The following is a 21,483-nucleotide window of genomic DNA, read 5'->3' on the forward strand; positions in this document are numbered from 1 at the left end:
ATAAAGGAAGTTATCATGCAAACCAGTGGTTGTGTGGAGTATTTTACAAAAGTTTAGTGGATTTAAGTTAATCTGTAAACATTATTTCATGTATAAATAAGCTATATTATAATAAAAATGAATCAACCCATTTGCTGGGTTAAATCAACCCATTATGATGGGTTAAATAAACAACCCAATTTGCTGGGTAAAATTAACCCCATATGTGTTCTGTCCTATATTTGCCCAGCCCTTGGGTTAAAAACCCAGTTTTTAACCCAGTGTTTTTTAGAGTGTATAATAATTAAAATTTAATAAAAATGTAAATACACTTCATTATACATTTATTTTTATAATAAATAAAATAAATATGCCGTCTTCCTCAAAATGTCTGTATTTAAAATGTATTATAGGACAATTGCTTTTCAGCTAAACCTAATGGTAAAACAAATCAAAACACAAAATGTTTAAAAAGTGAAATTTAAAATCTAAATAAATTAAAAAATAATTTCAATGTAATAATTTAAATACATTTCAATAATTAGAAATTACATAAAAATGTTTATATATATATATATATATACAGTGCATCCTCCTCAACATGTCCATATTTAAAATTTATTATATGACACTTAACTGCTTTTCAGCAAAATGGTAAAAGAACTACAAAACACATGAAACAACAAAAATGGGAAAAAGCTTTGGCGTTCCTCTCAGAACTGAGATATGGCCCCACATGAGTTTTTTCTTTTCTATACGCACCTTTTATCAAAGAAGGCCTCAATGATCTGTCTTCGGATTGGATTGAGGGCCAAATTGCTAATATTCTCGAGGTGTTCACGTCTGAAATGAGAAGAAATGTTTCTGCTGTGCATTACATTATTCATTATGAAGGTAAATGTATCTCATCTGACATAAATCTGACATGACATCTAACCTTTTTTAAAACACACACAGTTCAATAACACACCACGTGTTCAGAACTTGTATTAAAATCAGAAGTGAAATGGGTATAAACAACATATTGTATACATATTTAGTGTATGGTTCAACTGTAGCTCAAAAGAAAAATGCAAACAGCATCATTTTCAGACCAACTGCTCTTCCCTAAAACAAGCATGAAAATAAAGTCGGGCAGAAAATTAGTGATAGATGAGTGCTTATGACAGCATTTTAGTTTCCTCTAAATGAGTGTCATCAAGTACAGTACCTTAAAGTGTCTTCATCTTGAGTCAGGTACGTAAATCTGTTATGGAGGTTTTTTATCTGCTCTATGGAAACTAAAGTGAGAAGAAGACAGCAAATTCAGGAACATTTCAAATGAAGAGGGTCAGTGCGGTGACAGTCACAGCTGTTCTGAAGGAGTGATGGAGACAGAATATGTGTGTGTGGGTGAAGCGCAAGATGAGCTGATAATGAATAAAATCAAACTCAATAAGGAATGCATGTTTCATTACGGAAACCGTAATAAACTCTAATGCCTCAGATTACAAAACATGAGGAGAGGAGCTGCACAAATACACTCACAACTCCAACAACATGCAACAATACCTGTATTTAAAGAGATTTAGGCGACTAAAATCGAAAGTGTAATCAATCCCATATCTTATGACAGCTGTCACCAAACCAAAACACTCTGCTATCTGTCACTATTAGCATTGCTCATATAATGCACATTTGAGTTCTTTAGGATATGATAACTGTATACAACAACAAAAGAAGATTTGTCAAAGTTGTAATTGTTTTTGATTATTAGCTGTTAGAGATACATATTAGTACCTTTTGAACGGGTACCTGCCTAGTGACAGATTTGTACCTTTTTTCTGAGAGTGTGGAAAGGACATGAAGAAGTAAATTATTGGTTAGTTCTCTCTCACACACACACACATACACACACACACACACTCACACTCATGTCTGATTTGCTATCCTTGTGGGGACTCTCCATAGGCATAATGGGTTTTCTACTGTACAGGCCGTATATTCTATTGCCCTACACCAACCCTACACCTAAACCTACCCCTCACAGGAAACTTTCTGCATTTTTAGATTTTCAAAAAACTTAATTGTGTGATTTATTAGCTTGTTTACCCCTTGGGGACCTCAATTTAGGTCCCCACCGTGACACGAGTCCCCATGAGTCTGTGTGTATTCAGGTTTAAGTCCCCACCAGAATAGAAAAACAGGTACACACATACACACACACACACACACACGAAAGGAAGAAGACAGAAAAAACAAGTAAAACCAGAAAAACTCATGTTTAACATAGCTGTAGGATAGTATAAATGTACAGTATAGACAGACATATATCTGAACACAATAGTTATTCTGGTAACACTTCACAATAAGGTTCCATTAGTTAACAATACACATCAACTAACAATTAACGATACTTCTACAGCATTTTTAAAATCTTAGTTTGTTAATTTCAACATTTAAGTATTAGCTAATATATTGTGAACTAACATAAACAATGAAGACTTCACTTCTTTTTAAACTAACATTAACAAAGATTAATAAATGCTGTTAAAAATGCATTCATGTTTTGGATTGTAAGGATTGTAAAGTGTTAATTTTCTTTTTTATCATCTATTTTTGAGGTAGAACAGTTCGTTTTGAGAAGATTTGCTCTGTGCAATATGTGCTTGGTATTACATATTCGCACATTCACAGCTGTACAGTAAATATCTGTTGTGAAAACGCTTCTCCCCAGTGATAGATATGAATGGGATCACTTGTGCTTCTTCAAAAGTCCTCCTACATTCTAGCTGAGTGACACTTTGGGTTCATTAGATTTAGGTTGTTGAATGTGTTTTAATATATATTGGTTCATTACAGTTGGCGAAATACAAGAATAAGCATCAAGTGTGTACCATGATACAAACTTCTATGTCATTACTGTACTTTGATTGTAAGTGTAAAGTCACTTTCAAATATTATATTTTAAGCACAGGAAAAAATGTCGCTATCTACATATTTAAAAGTTTCATACATACTCACAGCCAGTTTTATGAGCCAGATCTTGGAACATATGCACTGGTCCAGACTGAGAAGCTCCCATGTTGACGTCCAGAAGAGATCAGTAGGAAAGTCGTATGAAGAATGCTCAGAACTTTTGGTCAGACTTTGATAGCAAAGCTCCGCCCCCTCATGAAATATGCAAATACGCGGCAAGCGCCAGCGACACACCTGAGTGTTTTTGTTGTTGTTGTTGTTTTTTACGCGTGCCGAATCTGAAAATTCTTTTGAGGCCTAGAAATGCACATTTATGTACGGTATAATAGCCATACTTTACAAAAGAAGACATCCCTTTCTGTCATAGCAGATATTTGGGGTCGTTGTCAATAAAATAATTTATAAATATATGGCATATTACTTATTTTGATATAAAATATTTATTAATGCATTAAAATAATGATTTAAATAAAATAATGTTTAATTAAATATAAATAAATTATTTTAATTTGTGATTATTAGTTTAAATCAACTAAAATATTAATTTATATGATTAAAGTATCTTAAATATATTATTTTGTTCTTAGTACTAAACTAGAACATATTTAATATATAGTATTTCTTCTACAGCCAGGATTAAGGTATAGTGTGGTAGATGCGTGTATTTGCATTATGAATATTTGAGGTTGTGAGACTTGGATGAGCATTAAAGTTTATGCAAACACACTCTGCTTTGGATACAAGAGGGACACTTTCTTCTACAGCCAGGATTAAGGTATAGTGTGGTAGATGCGTGTATTTGCATTATGAATATTTGAGGTTGTGTGAGACTTGGATGAGCATTAAAGTTTATGCAAACACACTCTGCTTTGGATACAAGAGGGACACCACCCTGACTTTTTTTTGTCATTCATTATCCAACTTTCACTTTAAGGTGTTCAGTGCATGATAAAACGGAGAATTGGGAAATAGTCAGAGGCGACTCCTAAAAATGCTTCTAACCGTCATAATATGCAGCACAACAATTACATCAGCATAGCAATTAAAGTAAAAAGTTTCATTGACAAATTAAATTTCAGCACTTTTTAATATTTGATTTGTATCTCGAGCCGACATGAACAAAACATGGCACTCATGTTCTACAGAATGACTGAAGAATATTGCAGAGCAACTTCCGCTTTGCTGATATACCAAATTAATATTTGATTTACGTATTCCTGTGCAGTCTGGAAGGGAATCATGGTTAAATGAGTACATTGAAATATTTCGGTATCTAAAATCTCTTCACTTACAAAATAAGTAGATAAGTCATAAAAATAAAATAATAAATAACCAGACCATCAAAGTAGAGCTTATTCTTTATTTTGTGATTCATTCTCTTATATTCTCAATACTTTTGTATTTACAACCCCTATGAGCCAAGAATACCTCGAGCCCTTATTCTCTAGTTTTTTTTTTTTTATAACTTTGAAATAAACATTACAAAATAGTACATAATACATAAAAATTAATAACAGCTTTACACGTTTTAACTCATGTCAATTGCATGTTAGTTAACATATTAACATATGTGACATTAGTGCATTAGTTCAGTGAGATGTGTTATGAATGATGGCAATAAGGAACGGGCCTGAAGCGGATCATCAACACATATACAGATATTCAGACCCTCTGTAGTGTAAGTTCACATATACATACTAGTTAGACTATATTTTGTATCTGCACAAATACTGTAACTCAACCACATCATTTGTACTCAACCACTCAAATACAACACGTGTAGTTTCTTTCAGCTTAGACTACATTTGCAGCTCTGGGTCAAAGTTGCGCTTAAAACTAATCTAGGACCAAGATCTCGTACAACTGAAATGAATTAGAGAAAAACTACTGATCTTAGACTGGTTTTGCCTTAAAGGAATTGTTCACCCAAAAATGAAAAAGTATCACCATCAGGCCATCCGAGGTGTAAATGAGTTTGTTTCATCATCAGATTTGGAGAAATTTACCATTACATCAATCGCTCTCCAATGGATCCTCTGCAGTGAATGGGTGCCGTCAGAATGAGAGTCCAAACAGCTGATAAAAACATCACAATAATCCACAAGTAAGCTCCAGTCTATCAATTAATGTCTTGTGAAGTGAAAAGCTGCATGTTTCTAAGAAACAAATCCAGACGTTTTTAACTGCTTCCAGCTAAAATACGAGGCCTCTATCCATAATATTGCTTTCTCCAATGAAAATGTAGTCTTGTCTGAATCAGGAGAGAAATATGCACAGATTAAGCACCGTTTACAAGTAAAAGCAGTTCTAAACTAATATATTGGTGGATTTTGATGTGAGAGAACAACATGGAATGTACTTTTTAATTTTACGGAGCTTCATTAAAGATTATGGAATCGTATTTTGGCCAGGATCAACGGTCAAGTTAAAGTTAACTTGACTGTGACTTAGTGATGGATTTGTTTCTTACAAACGCAGCTTTTAATGTCTTTTCATGTTAATTGACGAACTTTATCAGTGAAAACAGTTCTAAAAAGATATGTCAGTGGATTTTGATTTTAGAGACAATAGGGGATGGACTTTTTCACTGGATGAAGCATTATTTTGGATTATGGACCGGTATTTTGCCTAGAAGTGATGGTTTAAAGTTAAAATGCCTTAATGATGGATTTGTTTCTTACAAACATGCAGCTTTTCACTTTACAAGATGTTAATTGATGGACTGGAGTGGTGTGGATTATTGTGATGTTTTTATCAGCTGTTTGGACTCTCATTCTGACGGCACCCATTCACTGCAGAGGATCCACTGGTGAGCAAGTGACGTAATGCTAAATTTCTCCAAATCTGTTCTGATGAAAAAAACAAACTCATCTACATTTTGGATGGCCTGAGGTTGAGTAAATGTTCACCAAATTTAAATTTTTGGGTGAACTATTTCTTTAACGAGATTCTTCAAACATCTAATTCAGTCCCTTATCAGTTGTAACAGTTCAGGAGAAAGTGAGTGACTACGCATCTAAAGTGGGGAGGGAACGAAGGAAGTGGTCTACGGATCTAATAAATCGTGGTCCTGGAAATTGGCGGTGGGCTCTGGCGAGTGCCCTGAGTTTGCGGTGAGACCGTGGTAGTGCTCCTCTACAGTCCTGTGGGTCTTGCACATGTCCTCTGGGTAACGCGCCTGGAGCTCTTCATTAGCGATGTAGTGTGTGTCAGAGAACTCGGTGAAGTAGCGGCCGACCTCAGGGTGAGCGATCTCCAGCGGGGCGGAGTGAGGCTCCAGATTCTCTGCAAAAAAAAACAAAAATGACAGTTTCTTTTTTTATTTTAAGATTGCAATTGTCTCAAATCAATTAACACCTCACCCATTTGCCCCAAAATAAATGATTCACTGATGCTGATGAAATTGAGAGCAATTAGGACAAAGACCCAGTTTTCAGATGCCAGTGATAATAAACCAAAAGTATAAGCACAACCTAAAACCATGTTAGATTTCCATTGCTTAAATCTTGGCTCAATGGAAAAACTCACCTTGCGCAGCATATCTACATGTCCCGTCCTGCACTAGGACGTTGTAGAATGGCTGATCAGCCCCCTTAGACAGCTGATGGACCCTCATAGTGTTAATCCACTCCTGACTCATGGTGCATTTAGGGTCCCATCCGTAGATAACGCAGTTGTAGCCTGACCTATGAGAGAAATCAGTTTGTAAACACTGCCAATCAAATATTCCTTATGTAAACGTATGGTGCATCTACAGTCTACTTAAAGCTATGCAAAGTATTAGGCCTTTTTGGTTTGAAATCAAGATTGCATTCTCGTCCTGTGCCAATAAAAGTCTGATTTCACATTGTATTATTTAGCCCAGAACTGTAGTATGCTTGCATCATCAATATAAGCTCCACCTGGAGAACTGAAGTAACGAGTTTTCCATATAGTTCCATATAGTTTGATGTTCACACAAACAGGAACCCACCTCTTATGTTTCATGATGAGGCCTACAGAGTACAGTACGTCCCTGTGCTCAGGCACACTGCGTTTCTTTACCTCGGGCTCTACCGGATGCCTCTTATGCTGGATGTGCTCGAGCGTATGCTGCACCAGATACCCGACCGCTCCGTGTTGAGACGGGTCCAGAGCTTGGATATGCTGTAGAATATCCAATACCTGAGAGAGAGAGAGAAAAATCAAACAAGCATAGTGGTTATACTTTTCTCCCATTAGAAGATTTATATAGACATGATGATGAAATTCACTTATCAGCCTTGATTATACAAAGAGGCTATTTGGTAATACAGTTTGTATTTTGTGGTTTAACTGCAATATTCACCATCCCAAATTTTCAATGCAAATGCAACATATACACTCCCTTATAAACCTGTTGTGTGTTAGGCATGAGAGTGATATATGTGACAAAAAGTTTAAAACCTATTGAGAGACTCCATGTTCAATATCCACCGTCATTTTGTATTTTGTGCAAATAGCCAATGTTGTTGGCAGATTGCACAGTGCATAGTCCTTTTGTAAGAAAGTCAAGTCAAGCCAAGTCTGCTTTATCGTCAATTGTGTGACATACTAGAGCTTTATTGTCAAAGTGTGACATGCTAGAGCAAAACAGGCACTATTTTTGGAATCAGCATCCCAAAATTAGTAAGAAACAAGTATTGTATGTCATTCAGCACATATGATGCATGGTGGTGTAATATATGCTTAGTAAGTATAGCATATTACTTTTGTTTGCACTCTTTGAGAATAGTATCTATTACTATTTGCACTTTGTGTAACCAGGGTGCTATTTAGTTCCAGTTATACTTGGAGCAAACCGTATCTACCTTCAAAATAACAATTATTTTCTTTTATACTTGGTGTAAATAGTCGCCTCCTTTATATTTAAGGTATTTATATTTAAAGGTAAAGTATTGGAACAGGAATGGGATTAGGAGATGATGAAAGATGAACTCATGGTTATTATAGTAAACTTAAACTAAAATTGAATTATAATCACACATTTTTATGAACACTTAAATTATGCATTAATTGAAATAAAATTAAAAAAAAATACTAAAAATTTATTTCAGCTAGTTGCAGGTAGCTTAACTTGATTATTAAAATAACTAAAACTGAAATAAAAATGCATAAACACACTATATATACAGTATATATACAGTGGTGTGAAAAAGTGTTGGCCCCCTTCCTGATTTCTTATTTTTTTGCATGTTTGTCACACTTTAATGTTTCAGATCATCAAATCAAATTTAAATATTAGTAAAAGATAACACAAGTGAACACAACATGCAGTTTTTAAATGAAGGTTTTTATTATTAAGGGAAAACAAAATCCAAAACTACATGGCCCTGTGTGAAAAAGTGTTTGCCCCCTAAACCTAATAACTGGTTGGACCACCCTTAGCAGCAACAACTGCAATCAAGCGTTTGCGATAACTTGCAATGAGTCTGTTACAGCGCTGTGGAGGAATTTTGGTCCACTCATCTATGCAGAATTGTTGTAATTCAGCCAAATTGGAGGGTTTTCGAGCATGAACCGCCTTTTTAAGGTCATGCCACAGCATCTCAATAGGATTCAGGTCAGGACTTTGACTAGGCCACTCCAAAGTCTTCATTTTGTTTTTCTTCAGCCATTCAGAGGTGGACTTGCTGGTGTGTTTTGGATCATTGTCCTGCTGCAGAACCCAAGTTCGCTTCAGCTTGAGGTGGAAGAGGGCCAACACACACACACACACACACACATATTTAAAAAGACTAAAAATTACAAAATACAAAATTACTAATAATTCAATTAAAATGAAAATGGAAAATATCAAAATAAAAATTAATTCAAAATATTAATTAAAAAAACTATAATAGTATCTCAATGATACTAAAATAACATTGGATTAATTCAATCTAGCATCCTTATGACAGTGCATATGTGCTAACCACTGTGCCAGAGAGATTCTTTGAACTATTCTTTATTAAGAACTATTCTTTATTAAGCAAATAGGTGAATTATGGAGTGTTACTGACATTTAAGTCTCATCTGTGAGACTGAACTCACTTTCTCAGGCCAGATGCCCAGGTGGAAGTAGAGACGGGCCTGCAGCAGAAGATACTGCACATTATCAGGGTTAATAATGAGGTAGAGATCCAGAGAGTCCCGCAGGAGCTGATATGATTTCTCATTTCCTTCCCTAGACAAAACACAAAAGCAAGCACATTTTGTAACAAACGTGGGTCTGACAACTTCACAAATTCAGCTGTCAGCCAAGAAAAACTGATTTTATTGACATAAAACACTGTCTAAACTGCAGAATTCCCTGACTGGCTTACTAATGAGTATTCAAGCAGCATGAAACAAGTTTTTTTTAAACACCACCTTCATTTTCACTAAAACTTAAGTGCAGAGATTTTAGGAAATGATCACAGGACAACAGTGCAGCAATATGAATATAAAAGAACAGTTAATAACACGCTGACTCACAAGTACAGCTAAAGTAATCAAAATCCACGTGTGATTCTCACCCTCTTTTGCCGATGTTAAGCAGGTTTCCCACCATCCGCAGCAGCAGCTCGCTGGTGCTTATAGCGCTGTAGTAATCTGCTCCCACCTGGTGTCGGATCAGATTCTCACACTCTTTAGCAGCCAGCTGCTTTCCTTTCCCAAACGCGTCAATGTATACATAGGCATAGATGTCATCACTCCTGCAAAACAACTCATTAGTCAACTTACATTGTTGTTTTATTTTTAATGCAAGCACAGCACAATTCTTTTGAAGCATATTGGGATTAAAGCAATATTGCTATATTGTCGGAAAATGCAAACTATATTATCGCTCAGTGATATATTAAAAGCTGGATATATAGTACATCCTGCTTTACCTGGATACATACAGAATGCTCACGTATACTATGAAGCAAATCTGGGATGCAAAATAAAAATTATATTGTCGTCCAGCTCTTTATATAAAGTTGGATATATATATGTCCATCTTTATCCGCATATATACAGTATACTCACAAAGAGCAAATAGCGAATCTCAACAGCTTGATTGCTTGTATCATTGCAAAATATAAACTATAATATCTCACAGCTCTAAATGAGGCAATAAGATATGAATATATCATAAACATTAAAATGATTTTTGTAACAATGTGTATTGTGAACAGTGCTAAACTGATTGGTGTTTGCTATGTAATTTCATTCTGACAGACTGCAATAGCTGGAATGTGTTAAACGCCCACCTCCTTTGATTTTGGCACCAGCGGAGCAGGAAATGGTTGGGGAAGTTGACAGGCTCCAGAGGAACTCCTAACTTCCTGGCCAGAGTCATGTAGAGCACAGAGAGGCTGATGGGAATGCCTGTCCGACGGAGCAGCACCTGACCACAAGGGGGCACACTGTGAGAAATAATCTTAAAACTTAAAATGTGCACATTCAATACAATGTTTTAATGCAAACATTGTTTTTTTTTTCTTTTGCTGTAAATAAGTGCTTATCACCCCAAAATACACTAACATTCAAAGTTTGAGGTCAGTAGAATTTTTTTAAGAAATGAATACTTTTATTTTGCAAGGATACATTAAATACCATGACCACTCCCTCTCCTTGGTCTTCAAAAATGTCTTGATATTAATTTAGTGACACTCTTATGGAAATATGATAATATTTTGTAATTATCATTTAAATCTGACTTATTTTTAAACTGTGTGTCATAGATCAACATCTCAGGAAAATGTTATGGGGTTTCAAATCAAAATATGACTTTCTGTTACGAAACAGGACGTTGATTTCATACATATCCTCATATGAGGACACCGGGACTAAAAGCATGTTTATTACGCATTTTGGGAGACACAACAAATGAATAGGGAAATAAATTATATTTTAATATTCCTGTGAAATATTATATATTATTATGAAAATCTTGTCAATTATTACTCCCATTATTACACTTCTTTTTTCATTACATGTTGCACCAAAAACACATTAATATGCAAATTATATTTAGATTATAGATACATTATATATAATGAGAAAACCTGTTTATGGCCATTTTACACACATTTTGCATAAAGAAAAATGGTATATCAAATCATTCTGTTATAACATTTATATTTGAATATATTATATTGAATTATCTTTATACAAAGTTTGGTAAAAAAAAAAAACAATCCTGAAAACTAAAAAATGTATTGGTGATTTTAAAAAAAATCTATTGTTTTTGCCTATGCATGTTCATTCATGTCTTTTTTATTTATTATTATTTTTTTTTTAATTGAGTCCCGATGTCCTCTACCAAGGACGTAGCATAACTTATGAATGAAATATAATTTTTTTTTACATTTTGTTTTTTTATGCTCTAAACAATGTAATGACATGAAAAAATACGAATTTTTTCCTAAAATGTTTTGCCGGGTCTCAAGAGGTTAAGTTGTTGTAAAAAGCTTTTATTTCAAATAAACACTGTTCTTTTTACTATTAACTTACTATTCATCAAATAATTCTAAAAAAATAAACTATATCAAAGTTTAAATTAAATGACATTACAATTAAATTACTTGTACTATAACAACTCATAAAATACTTTCAGCCGTTTTCTTTGAATAAATAAATCAGGTTTAAAAAATTATACACACACACACACACATAAATTAGTCATGTTACTTATTTTACAAATAAATAAAGAAATAAATAAAAATACGTTACATAAAAAAAAAAAAAAAGTGCTTATGTAATGCATGTTTCTTATATAATGCATTGCCCCTAACACTGGTTATCCACACCTTCCTAACTTTAGTATTGTGGAAAGGAGTATGATATCCATGTGATTGCAGTACCTGATGTATGTATGAGTTGAGTGGATTGTAGTAGTCACGCTCATTGCCCTTGTACTGTAGCTGGTCATACAGCACAGCATTCAGAGCACATATGACTTGCCTTTGAAACTCCAAGTTTTCCAGAACAAAGCAGTCACCTGGAAATTTTAGACATATATTGGATAATACAGCTTTAAGAACAACAATGCTAATGTGGTTGCCCAATGCTCTATTTTATCGACATCAAGTTGAAAGCTTTTATCAGACAACAGGGAGAACATAAGCCTGGCTACATAGGTCTGACTAAGACCTCAGGAGACCAGCAAATTGAATTTTCCGGATCTCTCCTTGCGGACTGACCTTGACTGGCTCGTAGACTTGGATGTGTGGCATTTTTTACTCGCAGATTCTTCTTCACCTTGTCTGTGATTTCTTCTATCTGTGCAGATGTGCTCTCAAGACTGACATCAGCCAGAGGGTTGCAATACTGATCGACCAAAACAGCACCTGGAATTGGAGATTAAACAAATGGACGCGTGTTATTTGATGCAAATCATTGACCTAAACATTAATTTCATGTTGAACCTCAATCATCCATAATAATATAGTGAGAAGTCGACCTATTCTGCGCACACTGCCTAATTTCATTGCGAGTATTACGATGCGTACGTCTTTAAGCATATATACAAACATTTTTGATATTACAAAGCCCAGTATGCAGCACACATATTTCAAGTTCATCATGCATGTATTTGAGCTACAGTATGAATATTATATATGATAGCAGTTACAGCACAACAGATATTATTGGTTGTACCAGTGCCACTGGCCTTCATTTGGCCTTGTTGCTGGTAAGATAAAGCATTATAATATAATTATTTTATATTTTTCCATTAAAGGAATAGTTCACCCAAAAGTAGTTTCTTACAAACACAGAGCTTTTCAATTCACATCAATGGACTGGAGTCGTGTGGATTATTTATGGATTATTGTGATGTTTTTATCAGCTGTTTGGACTCTCGTTTTGACGGCACCCATTCACTTCAGAGGATCCATTGGTGAGCAAGAGATGTAATGTTACATTTCTCTAAATCTGATCAGATGAACAAACTCATCTACATTTTTATATGGCCTGAGGGTGAGGAAATGTTCGTTTTTGGACGAACTATTCCTTTAATAAGAAATAAAACGTTACTTTTTGTGTGTGTGTGATATCAGCTTACCTTCAAGGGCTGATTGTAGTTCTGGTGGTCGCTCAAGGAAAACCTTCAAATTCCTCAAAATGTTCTGCTGCCGGAGGAAGTACAGGATTTTCTTTGCATAGTACTTAAGTGTCAAACATTTCCTGGGAAAGAAGTGCATTCATAAATTCAGTTAAACCATTAATTGTTAAGAAGAAAATAACATAAGTGTGAGCTCCTTTCTAACCTTTTGTCTGAGTTCAAAATTTCAAGCAGCTCATCCGCACAGAAGTGTTCTGGAGCACCAAGAGACTCGATTTCCGCAAAGCTGTCTCCAAGAACCTGACCAACGCAAGGCTGAGTTACAGATCTCTGGGTTAGTGACCAAAACCACTGATTCAATCCAACTTACCGTACAACTATACCTGTCCAATCGTAGCGTAATGACCATACCAAAAAGATTACAATTTTTGAGAAAATGGTAAACTGCTTTGTAGTTTAGTCTCTTTTCAAGTCACTTACAACTTCTGTGAAGAACCTCTTGGAAATAGACTCTACTGTTCTTCTTATCTGTTGACCAACCATGTGCCGGGTTTTGAATTCCTTCAGCCAATCATATGACTCATTCTGCTGATAAAATCTCTGCAGCCTGGGCCACCTAAAATATTAATGACACATCAGTAATGTTTGACCTCACACGGGGAAAATATAAATGAATACTGGGCCATCACCAGGGGATTGCAAATACGTTAAACCTTAAATGAGGCTAGTGTAATGTTATGTGTCATAAAGAATATTTTTTTGTGTGCTAATATATCTCCTGGAGTACAAAAAAAATGTTACTTGCGGCAGAGGGTGCAGTAGTTATTGTTACTATAATAACTCTAAATTTATATCATGCATTTCTGTGTTCAAGGTCACTTAACGTAATCAACAATGATACTGGAAGTGCCTTTCGTTTTTCAACATATAGGAGGTGAGCCTGTAAAAATTAAACATATCATATTATACACCTCTCTGCATGTGCACGGAGGACAAATTCGGTGCATCAGCAGAATGAGAACACGACCTGACAGCTCTCAAGTCACGCGCTGAATGCACATCTTAAACCACCTATCAATGATCAAACATATTTCTTATGGTTTGATTAACTGGTGGTTAATGGAGGTATCAATCTTTAGAAATGTTTTTAATTTATGCCACCTGAGCTTGTGCTGATGCGCCCAGACCTTTCCCCTGCCATGGCACACGTCATGCAGCCTCTTGCACGTGCAGGAAACCTTGCAAATGTCGACATGGTTTAGAACGTGGAAGCACAATATATGCTCTAATAATTCCGCTGGTAAATCGGTTAACTGCTTGGCGAAACTCTCTGAAATAACCGCGTTTGTCCCTAAAACTCGAGCTCCCGTGTATGGCGTCGCCATCTTTTCTGTTTACTCCGATGATCTCATCGAGGCCCCGCCCAGTTGTCAGCGAAACCACGCCCCTTTCTGGTGCACAGGGCTGAAGGAGCGTTGCGTGAATACACATTTAAATTGGAATGGATTGAACATTATAATTATAAAGAATATATATTTAATGTAATTTATATTACAATCTATAAATTATATTCAAACTATATTTTACAATATTTTGTAAAATTTTTAAAATAAGATATTTCAATTTAATTATATATATATATATATATATATATATATAAATATATATATAATGTAATTATTATTTACAAATTATGAATGTAAATGTAATTAATCTGAATATATATATATTCAGATTAATTACATTTACATTCATAATTTGTAAATAATAATAATTACATTATATATAAACAATTAAAAGTAATAAATGCATAATTTGTACAGTTTTATATAATCATAAAAAGGTAACATTTCTGAAATATTTTCGGAAATAGCTGATTGGAAGTCTATTTATTTATTAAATGTGGTACTGTTCAATGTATAATCCCTGACCAAAAAAAAAAAAAAAAAAAAAAAATGAATAGCTGACATGCTACAGACTAAAGCCCAGGTAATTTGCCCAAACGTCATGCAGCCTCTTGCACGTGCAGGAAACCTTGCAAATGTCGACATGGTTTAGAACGTGGAAGCACAATATATGCTCTAATAATTCCGCTGGTAAATCGGTTAACTGCTTGGCGAAACTCTCTGAAATAACCGCGTTTGTCCCTAAAACTCGAGCTCCCGTGTATGGCGTCGCCATCTTTTCTGTTTACTCCGATGATCTCATCGAGGCCCCGCCCAGTTGTCAGCGAAACCACGCCCCTTTCTGGTGCACAGGGCTGAAGGAGCGTTGCGTGAATACACATTTAAATTGGAATGGATTGAACATTATAATTATAAAGAATATATATTTAATGTAATTTATATTACAATCTATAAATTATATTCAAACTATATTTTACAATATTTTGTAAAATTTTTAAAATAAGATATTTCAATTTAATTATATATATATATATATATATATATATATATATTGCTGAACGATGCACCTTATGGCGCATGTCCTCCTGCCTCTTCGTTTATTTATTCGCAGCGCACGCGAAGTTTCAGCTGCAGTTTTGCTGGCCTGAAAGAGTCAAACCAGCAGCTGTGTTTGTGTGTCAGGTGTTTTAACGGCCGTGAATCACACACACTGCGGGACTTCAGCTGTTTTTACAGCTCGACAGGTGAGTTAGCAACCAGTTTACAAGCTGTCAGGCCAATTCCGTCAAAAACACTCACAACAAAAAACAATGAGGCATGAAACCGTAGATTAGCCTAAACAAACATGTACGAGCACCTAAAATGTTGTGAAGTCGGTAAAAAGTTTGTATTTGCTACACGAATATATACTTAAAGGGATAGTTCACCCAAAAATGAGTCATCATTTACTCACCCTCATGTCGTTCCAAACCTGTATGAGTTGCTTTCTTATGTTGAATGTTGAAGAAGACAGTTTAACGGAGGCCAGCGGTAGGTGCTGTGCAGGTAAACCTCACTCCCCTGATCTCAAGAGACGCACTAGCGACTGTCGCTAGGGGCTGCAGTCTTTAGCCTCCTTGTTAGTGCGTCAGCCTCCCATGCCGGAGACCCAGGTTCGAGACCCACTCGGAACGAGAATGAGGTGTGGTGGAGAGGACCCCATTGGTAAGGAGGGGTTACATTGGTGCCATGACCCGGATGGGAGTGAGGATTTAGGGGGGTGAGTGTAACAGAGGCCAGCGGTAGGTGATGTGCAGGATGCACTAACAAGGAGGCTAAAGACTGCAGCCCCTAGCGTCAGTCGCTAGTGCGTCTCTTGAGATCAGGGGGGGGAGTGTAATGGAGGCCAGCGGTAGGTGCTGTGCAGGTAAACCTCACTCTAGCGACTGACACTAGGGGCTGCAGTCTTTAGCCTCCTTGTTAGTGCGTCCGACTCCCATGCCGGAGACCCGGGTTCGAGACCCACTCGGAACGAGAATGAGGTGTGGCGATGAGGACCTGGGAGAGAGGGGTTACATTGGTGCCGTGACCCGGATCCTTCAGAAGGATCAACGTCAGATTGACCGCCGGATGTTGCTGAGTACTGCATTTTTCATTGCGTGGGCTGGGTTGGACTCTTCTTTTCCTGACTAATCTGCTGGAGAGAGGTACAAAGACTGAGTATTGCGAAACACCAGTAAAAAAAAAAAAAAAAAGGACTACATAATCTTGTCTAGTGGAGACCTACAGAGACTCGTTTTTTTTCTTCCTCAATGATGACAGAATTTTCATTTTTGGGTGAACTATCCCTTTAAGTGTTAGTAATAGGTTAATGTTTGTTATCAGATGCCTGTCACTTAATAGGTATGTATTTACAGCAGTTTAATAGCAGCATCTTTTGTCAGTTGTTTTTGTACATTTACTCGGTTACTAGCTAATAAACGTGTGCTCTTATCTTTTTCCTTTATGTTCTTACAGACCTAATGGAGCTTTAGAGGAAGTAAAAGGGATAATATGTGTCCAGCTACTAGTTACCAGTTAACGCAGGTGGTTTGAAAACGTCCTGCCTTTAGAGATGCACTTTAATCACATTTTTGTTACATTGGCCAGTAATGCTAAATTGTAGCTTTTAACCAGAGTTCAACTCTATTGTTTCATAATAAGCGATGCTTGAGATAGATAGTTAGTCAATAGGTTTATGTTGTTTCTAAAGAAGAGGAAGGTTTCCCATCCGCAGCTATTATGGCAAGTGTCCTTGCATCAAAAATGGGACTCAACTCCCTTCGGAGGAAACAAGCCAAAACCTTCAATGTCACAGTTGTTACAATGGATGCGGACTTGGAGTTCAGCTGCGAGGTGAGTAGCAAGTGTTTTGTTTTTATGTGTTGAAGCTCCCTGAATTGTGTCAGAATTAACTTTAAACTGTCTCTGAATGCGTACATATCACCTTCACATTGGTAGTAAACCTATTGTAGCCTACAACCAAACCTGCACTGGCAGTGATCAATGCTTCTCATCAGAAACCATGTAAGCTATTAGAAAAATGCACTATAAAAGTGGTCATATGACTTTTGCACTATAATCTTCTGACAAGTGATATTTCAATGAAATAAAATCTCGTTTTCAGTAAGTTAACTCTGTAAAGCTTGACATATGAAATGATAGTCAGAAATATCTGAAAAAAAAGAAAACTCTTCATATGTTTTTTGAGTGTCATATTTGATATATACATCAGGCTTTTAAGGCTCATATGGTATGACAAAGTGAGAGTATAGCAGACTACTTGCATAAAATGCATATAAGTATAAATTGTAAGCCAGTATCTCCCAATTATATGTCTTGGTAAGATCATCAAAGCTCTGTAGTTTTTATTGTGGGGGCAAAACACATATTGCAGTGGAATACAATGATGATTGAGAGATGAACAAATAAACGTTCCTCAAAAGCCTGATGTATCATATTTGATACTTACATTTTAACTTTAAATTTAGATTTTTCTAAGAAGAAAAACAAACAAACAAATAAACCTGAATTGCTTCAGTCCAGTAAGGGTTCTAATTTTAGTATTACTAAAAATTATATCTACTTTAAAAAATGATTTTGCAACAGACACGTAAATCACGATCTGAAGGGGGATGTTTTTAGAATTATACTAAAAGCTCTTTTATTTGTTAAGAGTATAAGTCATCAATCAGACGAAAGAAGGCACATAATAGATTGTGTACAAAAGGCTTTTCAGCAAATTTTGATCATATTGACAATTTAGAGGCCTTGTAAAGTTGTATATCAAATTAAAATGGCTTTTAAAAAGTAAGTTAAAAAGCGGTTTGTATTCCTGTAGATCATGCTGTTAGCAACGCCAAAGTCATGGGTTCGATTCTCAGAGAATGCATGAACTGATAAAATGTATACCTTGAATGCAATGTGTAAGTCGTGATGGATAAAAGCATCTGCCTAATAAATGTCATGTTATGTAATGTAATGTTATGTTTTATGTCATTGACTTGAAATGCCAGTGATTCTTAACACAAATGCAAATTTGGTAAAAGTTGCTGCAAGTGAGATTTGAGTGCTTTGAGGTGAATATTATCAATAAGCTACAACCTAATTTGGTACTATTCCTCAAACAAAGCTATCACATGGCTTCAGGAGGCTAGAAATATAGTTATATGGACTACTTTTATTGTCCTTTTTGGAGCTTGGCAGTATAAATCACTATTTACTTTTTTTTGTGTGGAAAACAGAAGCTTGGACATTCTGCCTAACATCTCCTTTTGTGTTTAGAATATTGAAGAAAAAGAATTTTCCCTTAAAAATAATACCAAAAAGTTTTCAAAAAACACTCATGACTGCTTGTGGGGGAAAAACTAAGACAAACATACAAATCTACAAAGCAAGCAGCATCCTGTATGGCAATAATCATCATTTCCATATATAAAGGTGTTTTGTACAAATCCGGTGGGAGTTCTGCAGGCATACAGAGGACTCCTCTGTATAGCTGCGCTTCATTTGCACATAACATCCACTGAGTTTCTTGCAGGAAGATGCCCTATTTTTGCACAGAAACCATCACAGGGAGTGTTTTTGAATTAAGGGAAAACAGATGGTGGTAAGAGAACGGCGAGACAGACGGGGACCATGAGTTAATGTCCCATGAGGCACGGTGATCCCACTCAACAAGACCCTGTGTACTGCTCTGTGCCTCCCTGCCTGTCTCTCACTCTGTTTTGCTCTTTCACACTCATTAACAGTCTTTCCTATGGTGGTAATGAGGTTCTGAGGGATCATGATTCTGTTGCTATATAATATACCGATAATGCACTCTCATGTACTACAAAGCGGTTTTATTTAAATACAAGACTAAATGCATAGTTAGAATTGAGGGAGCAAAATGTAGCTGCTCTGGTTGGCCTTTTTTATTAGACATTTTTTTGATGATATTGATCTTGAACTCCAATAAACATTAAAGCAATGTTCCAGGTTCATGATCTGTGATATACTGTCGATTACCATAAACAATCCTTCAGATTCGTCCCTCTGTAAAAACAATCAGAAATTGTATGAAGTAAAGCACTTGCAATGGGAGTCTTTGGCACAAGACGTTCGGATAGGTTTAAAAGCAGAAATCTGCAGCTTTAAGTGTGTTTTAAATGCATTGAGTTGTAAAATTGTCTAAATCCTTAGTGGTGAGACCTAACTCATGCAAGCATAATTTACTTCATATAAACAGGCTGGTATTTTGTGTGTATTATGTGAAAGCCACTGGATTTACTGAATTTATATGGTTATAACAGGAGTTAAATATTGGATTTAACTTTTCCTTGACACGGTAAGCAATTCTGTCACATTAGTATAATGTAAACGTGTAATATTTACATCTTGTTTGTTTACTTTAAAACAGAAAACAGTGTGTGTTTTAGCATTTTCTTGCAGTTGTTGCAATTCCTTATCCCATAGACTTACATTAAAAATGCCTTATGTTACGGGTTTTACAAACTCAAGGGTCAGTTTTTTTTTTTTTTTATTGACAGCGTCAGCATGTATGTAAGAGATGCAGAGCTTACGCAGTAATATTTAACCCTGATATCCCTTTGCATCTGGACCATTTGGATCATTGCATTTGATTTCGGCACCATTGAGATTATGTTTTGGTGCATCTTCGTATTTCCTAAACAACACCACTTGATGGCAGCATTGATTTATAAAACAAAACCTATTCCTCTCTCTGCACAGTCCTTGAGATTTTATTGCCTACCATTGATGGCTGATAATAGCCCATCACTGAAGTCATCTACGGGGTTTGTCAAACCTCAGTTCATGTTATTTCCAGAAGCCTTGGGTATATAGTGATAGATATTATTTAAAAATGAAAGAAAATGGTCTCCAAACACTTATGAATAACATCGCCAAGATCCTGAAACTAGAGGAAATACCATAAAGCCAGTTTTATTTATTTTAGCTTCTAGATGTTTTCTTAGAATGCTATTAAAGTGAAAATGGACCTCAGAAGATGGTCACTATAATGCACAACAGATTCCATATAGATTGTCACTTGAAATAATGCATTTCATATATTTTCTTGGGCTTCAATATAAGCATTGTCAGGTGCAACTTATTAGAAGTACAGTGCATATTTTCTGTTCAATATTAAAAACACTTACATTTTATTAAAAACACTATTTTTATTTGTGCTGTAGGCTAAAATTTAGTTCAAGCCATCTTTGTGTGCTAAAGGTATTGTGCGTAGTATTGACTTCATCTAATCTTGTGCTGTGTAACTAGAAAGACAGTCTTGGTGTAGCTCAGTAAATATAATCTGATTTGGGCTAATAGCCTGGGGTTCAATAGAGGATAAAGACAAGAATTTGACTTTGAGGTTGCTGCTTTTGTACTTACTTTCTTTCTTGTGCTGTTCTGCTGTCAAGTTTTCAGGACTTCATTTTTTTTTCCTTCCTAAAAAGCCACATAACTTCTTCACTGAATATTTAGGACAGTGAGTGAACACTTTTCTACACGGACACACCTCTGTGAATGTTTGCACCAGCTGACGGTCGTCCTTGAAGGCAGCCGTCAGCTTCCTAGAGGGGAAGCATCAGCATATTTAATTGGTTGGACTCCATGTTCTCATACATAAACATTAGGCAAGATGAAACCACACCTCGAAAAGCACCTGTTCCTCTTATGCTAATACAGTTTGCGGTGTTCATGTTTACAATACTCTCTGGAAGTTGTCAGTACTTACAACACCAAGGTTCTTTCTTCTGTGTCATAAACTTTAATCATTCATGGTGACATATTTGGCAAGTATATTGTTCACAAGACAGGATCATCTAGCTCAGCTAGGTCCAGATGATGCCTAGTATACTTGAATCCTACTAATGACGAGGCTAATCGAGCACAGATGTCTACACAAGAGAATTATTCTCACAAGATGAGTTTTCTAATTGTTATTCTGCTAATATACTCCTGCAGATTGCAAGTTCTGGTTTTGGCGATATTTAAGGGTTAGTTCACCCAAACATTTAAATTAGACTGTGTTTTACTCACCCTCGAGGCATCCTAGGTGTATATGACTTTCTTCTTTCAGAC

The 21,483-nt window shown here is 35.8% G+C and overlaps 2 protein-coding genes and 1 pseudogene across 5 annotated transcripts in view; 1 reads left to right on the top strand and 2 right to left on the bottom strand.

Annotated features, from left to right (window-relative positions):
* LOC107667246 (calcineurin B homologous protein 3-like) overlaps positions 1–3,054 on the bottom strand; it is a 7,484-nt gene extending 4,430 nt beyond the window's left edge. The window contains exons 1-3 of the mRNA XM_016458868.1: positions 2,983–3,054; positions 1,190–1,259; positions 742–822 (exon numbers count right to left, since the gene is read on the bottom strand). Coding sequence (XP_016314354.1) covers positions 742–822; positions 1,190–1,259; positions 2,983–3,043 — 212 coding nt within the window. The 5' untranslated portion in view covers positions 3,044–3,054. The remainder of the gene's footprint in view (positions 1–741; positions 823–1,189; positions 1,260–2,982) is intronic.
* Positions 3,055–5,827: 2,773 nt separating this feature from the next.
* On the bottom strand, positions 5,828–15,165 carry fbxo21 (F-box protein 21). Of its 4 annotated transcripts, XM_016458834.1 has the most exons (13): positions 14,985–15,165; positions 14,132–14,188; positions 13,451–13,586; positions 13,176–13,300; positions 12,971–13,092; positions 12,108–12,254; positions 11,769–11,905; positions 10,173–10,309; positions 9,453–9,632; positions 8,989–9,121; positions 6,911–7,101; positions 6,466–6,623; positions 5,828–6,222 (listed from the first exon to the last, which is right to left on the bottom strand). In XM_016458834.1, exons 1-13 carry the CDS (start codon positions 15,149–15,151, stop codon positions 5,984–5,986), a joined length of 1,929 nt encoding a protein of 642 aa, XP_016314320.1. In that variant the 5' UTR covers positions 15,152–15,165; the 3' UTR covers positions 5,828–5,983. The 4 variants fall into 4 exon arrangements, with proteins under 4 accessions (XP_016314320.1, XP_016314337.1, XP_016314328.1 ...); XM_016458851.1 differs by lacking the exon at positions 14,985–15,165 and having other exon boundaries at positions 13,176–13,270; positions 14,132–14,369; XM_016458842.1 differs by lacking the exon at positions 14,985–15,165 and having other exon boundaries at positions 13,176–13,285; positions 14,132–14,369.
* A 328-nt stretch (positions 15,166–15,493) lies between these two features.
* LOC107667507 (merlin-like) overlaps positions 15,494–21,483 on the top strand; it is a 39,114-nt pseudogene continuing 33,124 nt past the window's right edge.

Source organism: Sinocyclocheilus anshuiensis, unplaced genomic scaffold (assembly GCF_001515605.1).
Source record: "Sinocyclocheilus anshuiensis isolate Anshui unplaced genomic scaffold, SAMN03320099.WGS_v1.1 scaffold373, whole genome shotgun sequence".
NCBI lineage: Eukaryota > Metazoa > Chordata > Actinopteri > Cypriniformes > Cyprinidae > Sinocyclocheilus > Sinocyclocheilus anshuiensis.

Coding starts and splice junctions, on each gene's coding strand:
- fbxo21 (XM_016458834.1), bottom strand. CDS start 15,151: ATGGCGACGCCATACACGGGAGCTCGAGTTTTAGGGACAAACGCGGTT. Junction 13,587..14,131: donor GCGCATCAGCACAAGCTCAG/GTGGCATAAATT, acceptor TTAATATTTTAG/GTGGCCCAGGCTGCAGAGAT. Junction 10,310..11,768: donor TCAACTCATACATACATCAG/GTACTGCAATCA, acceptor CCTTGTGGTCAG/GTGCTGCTCCGTCGGACAGG.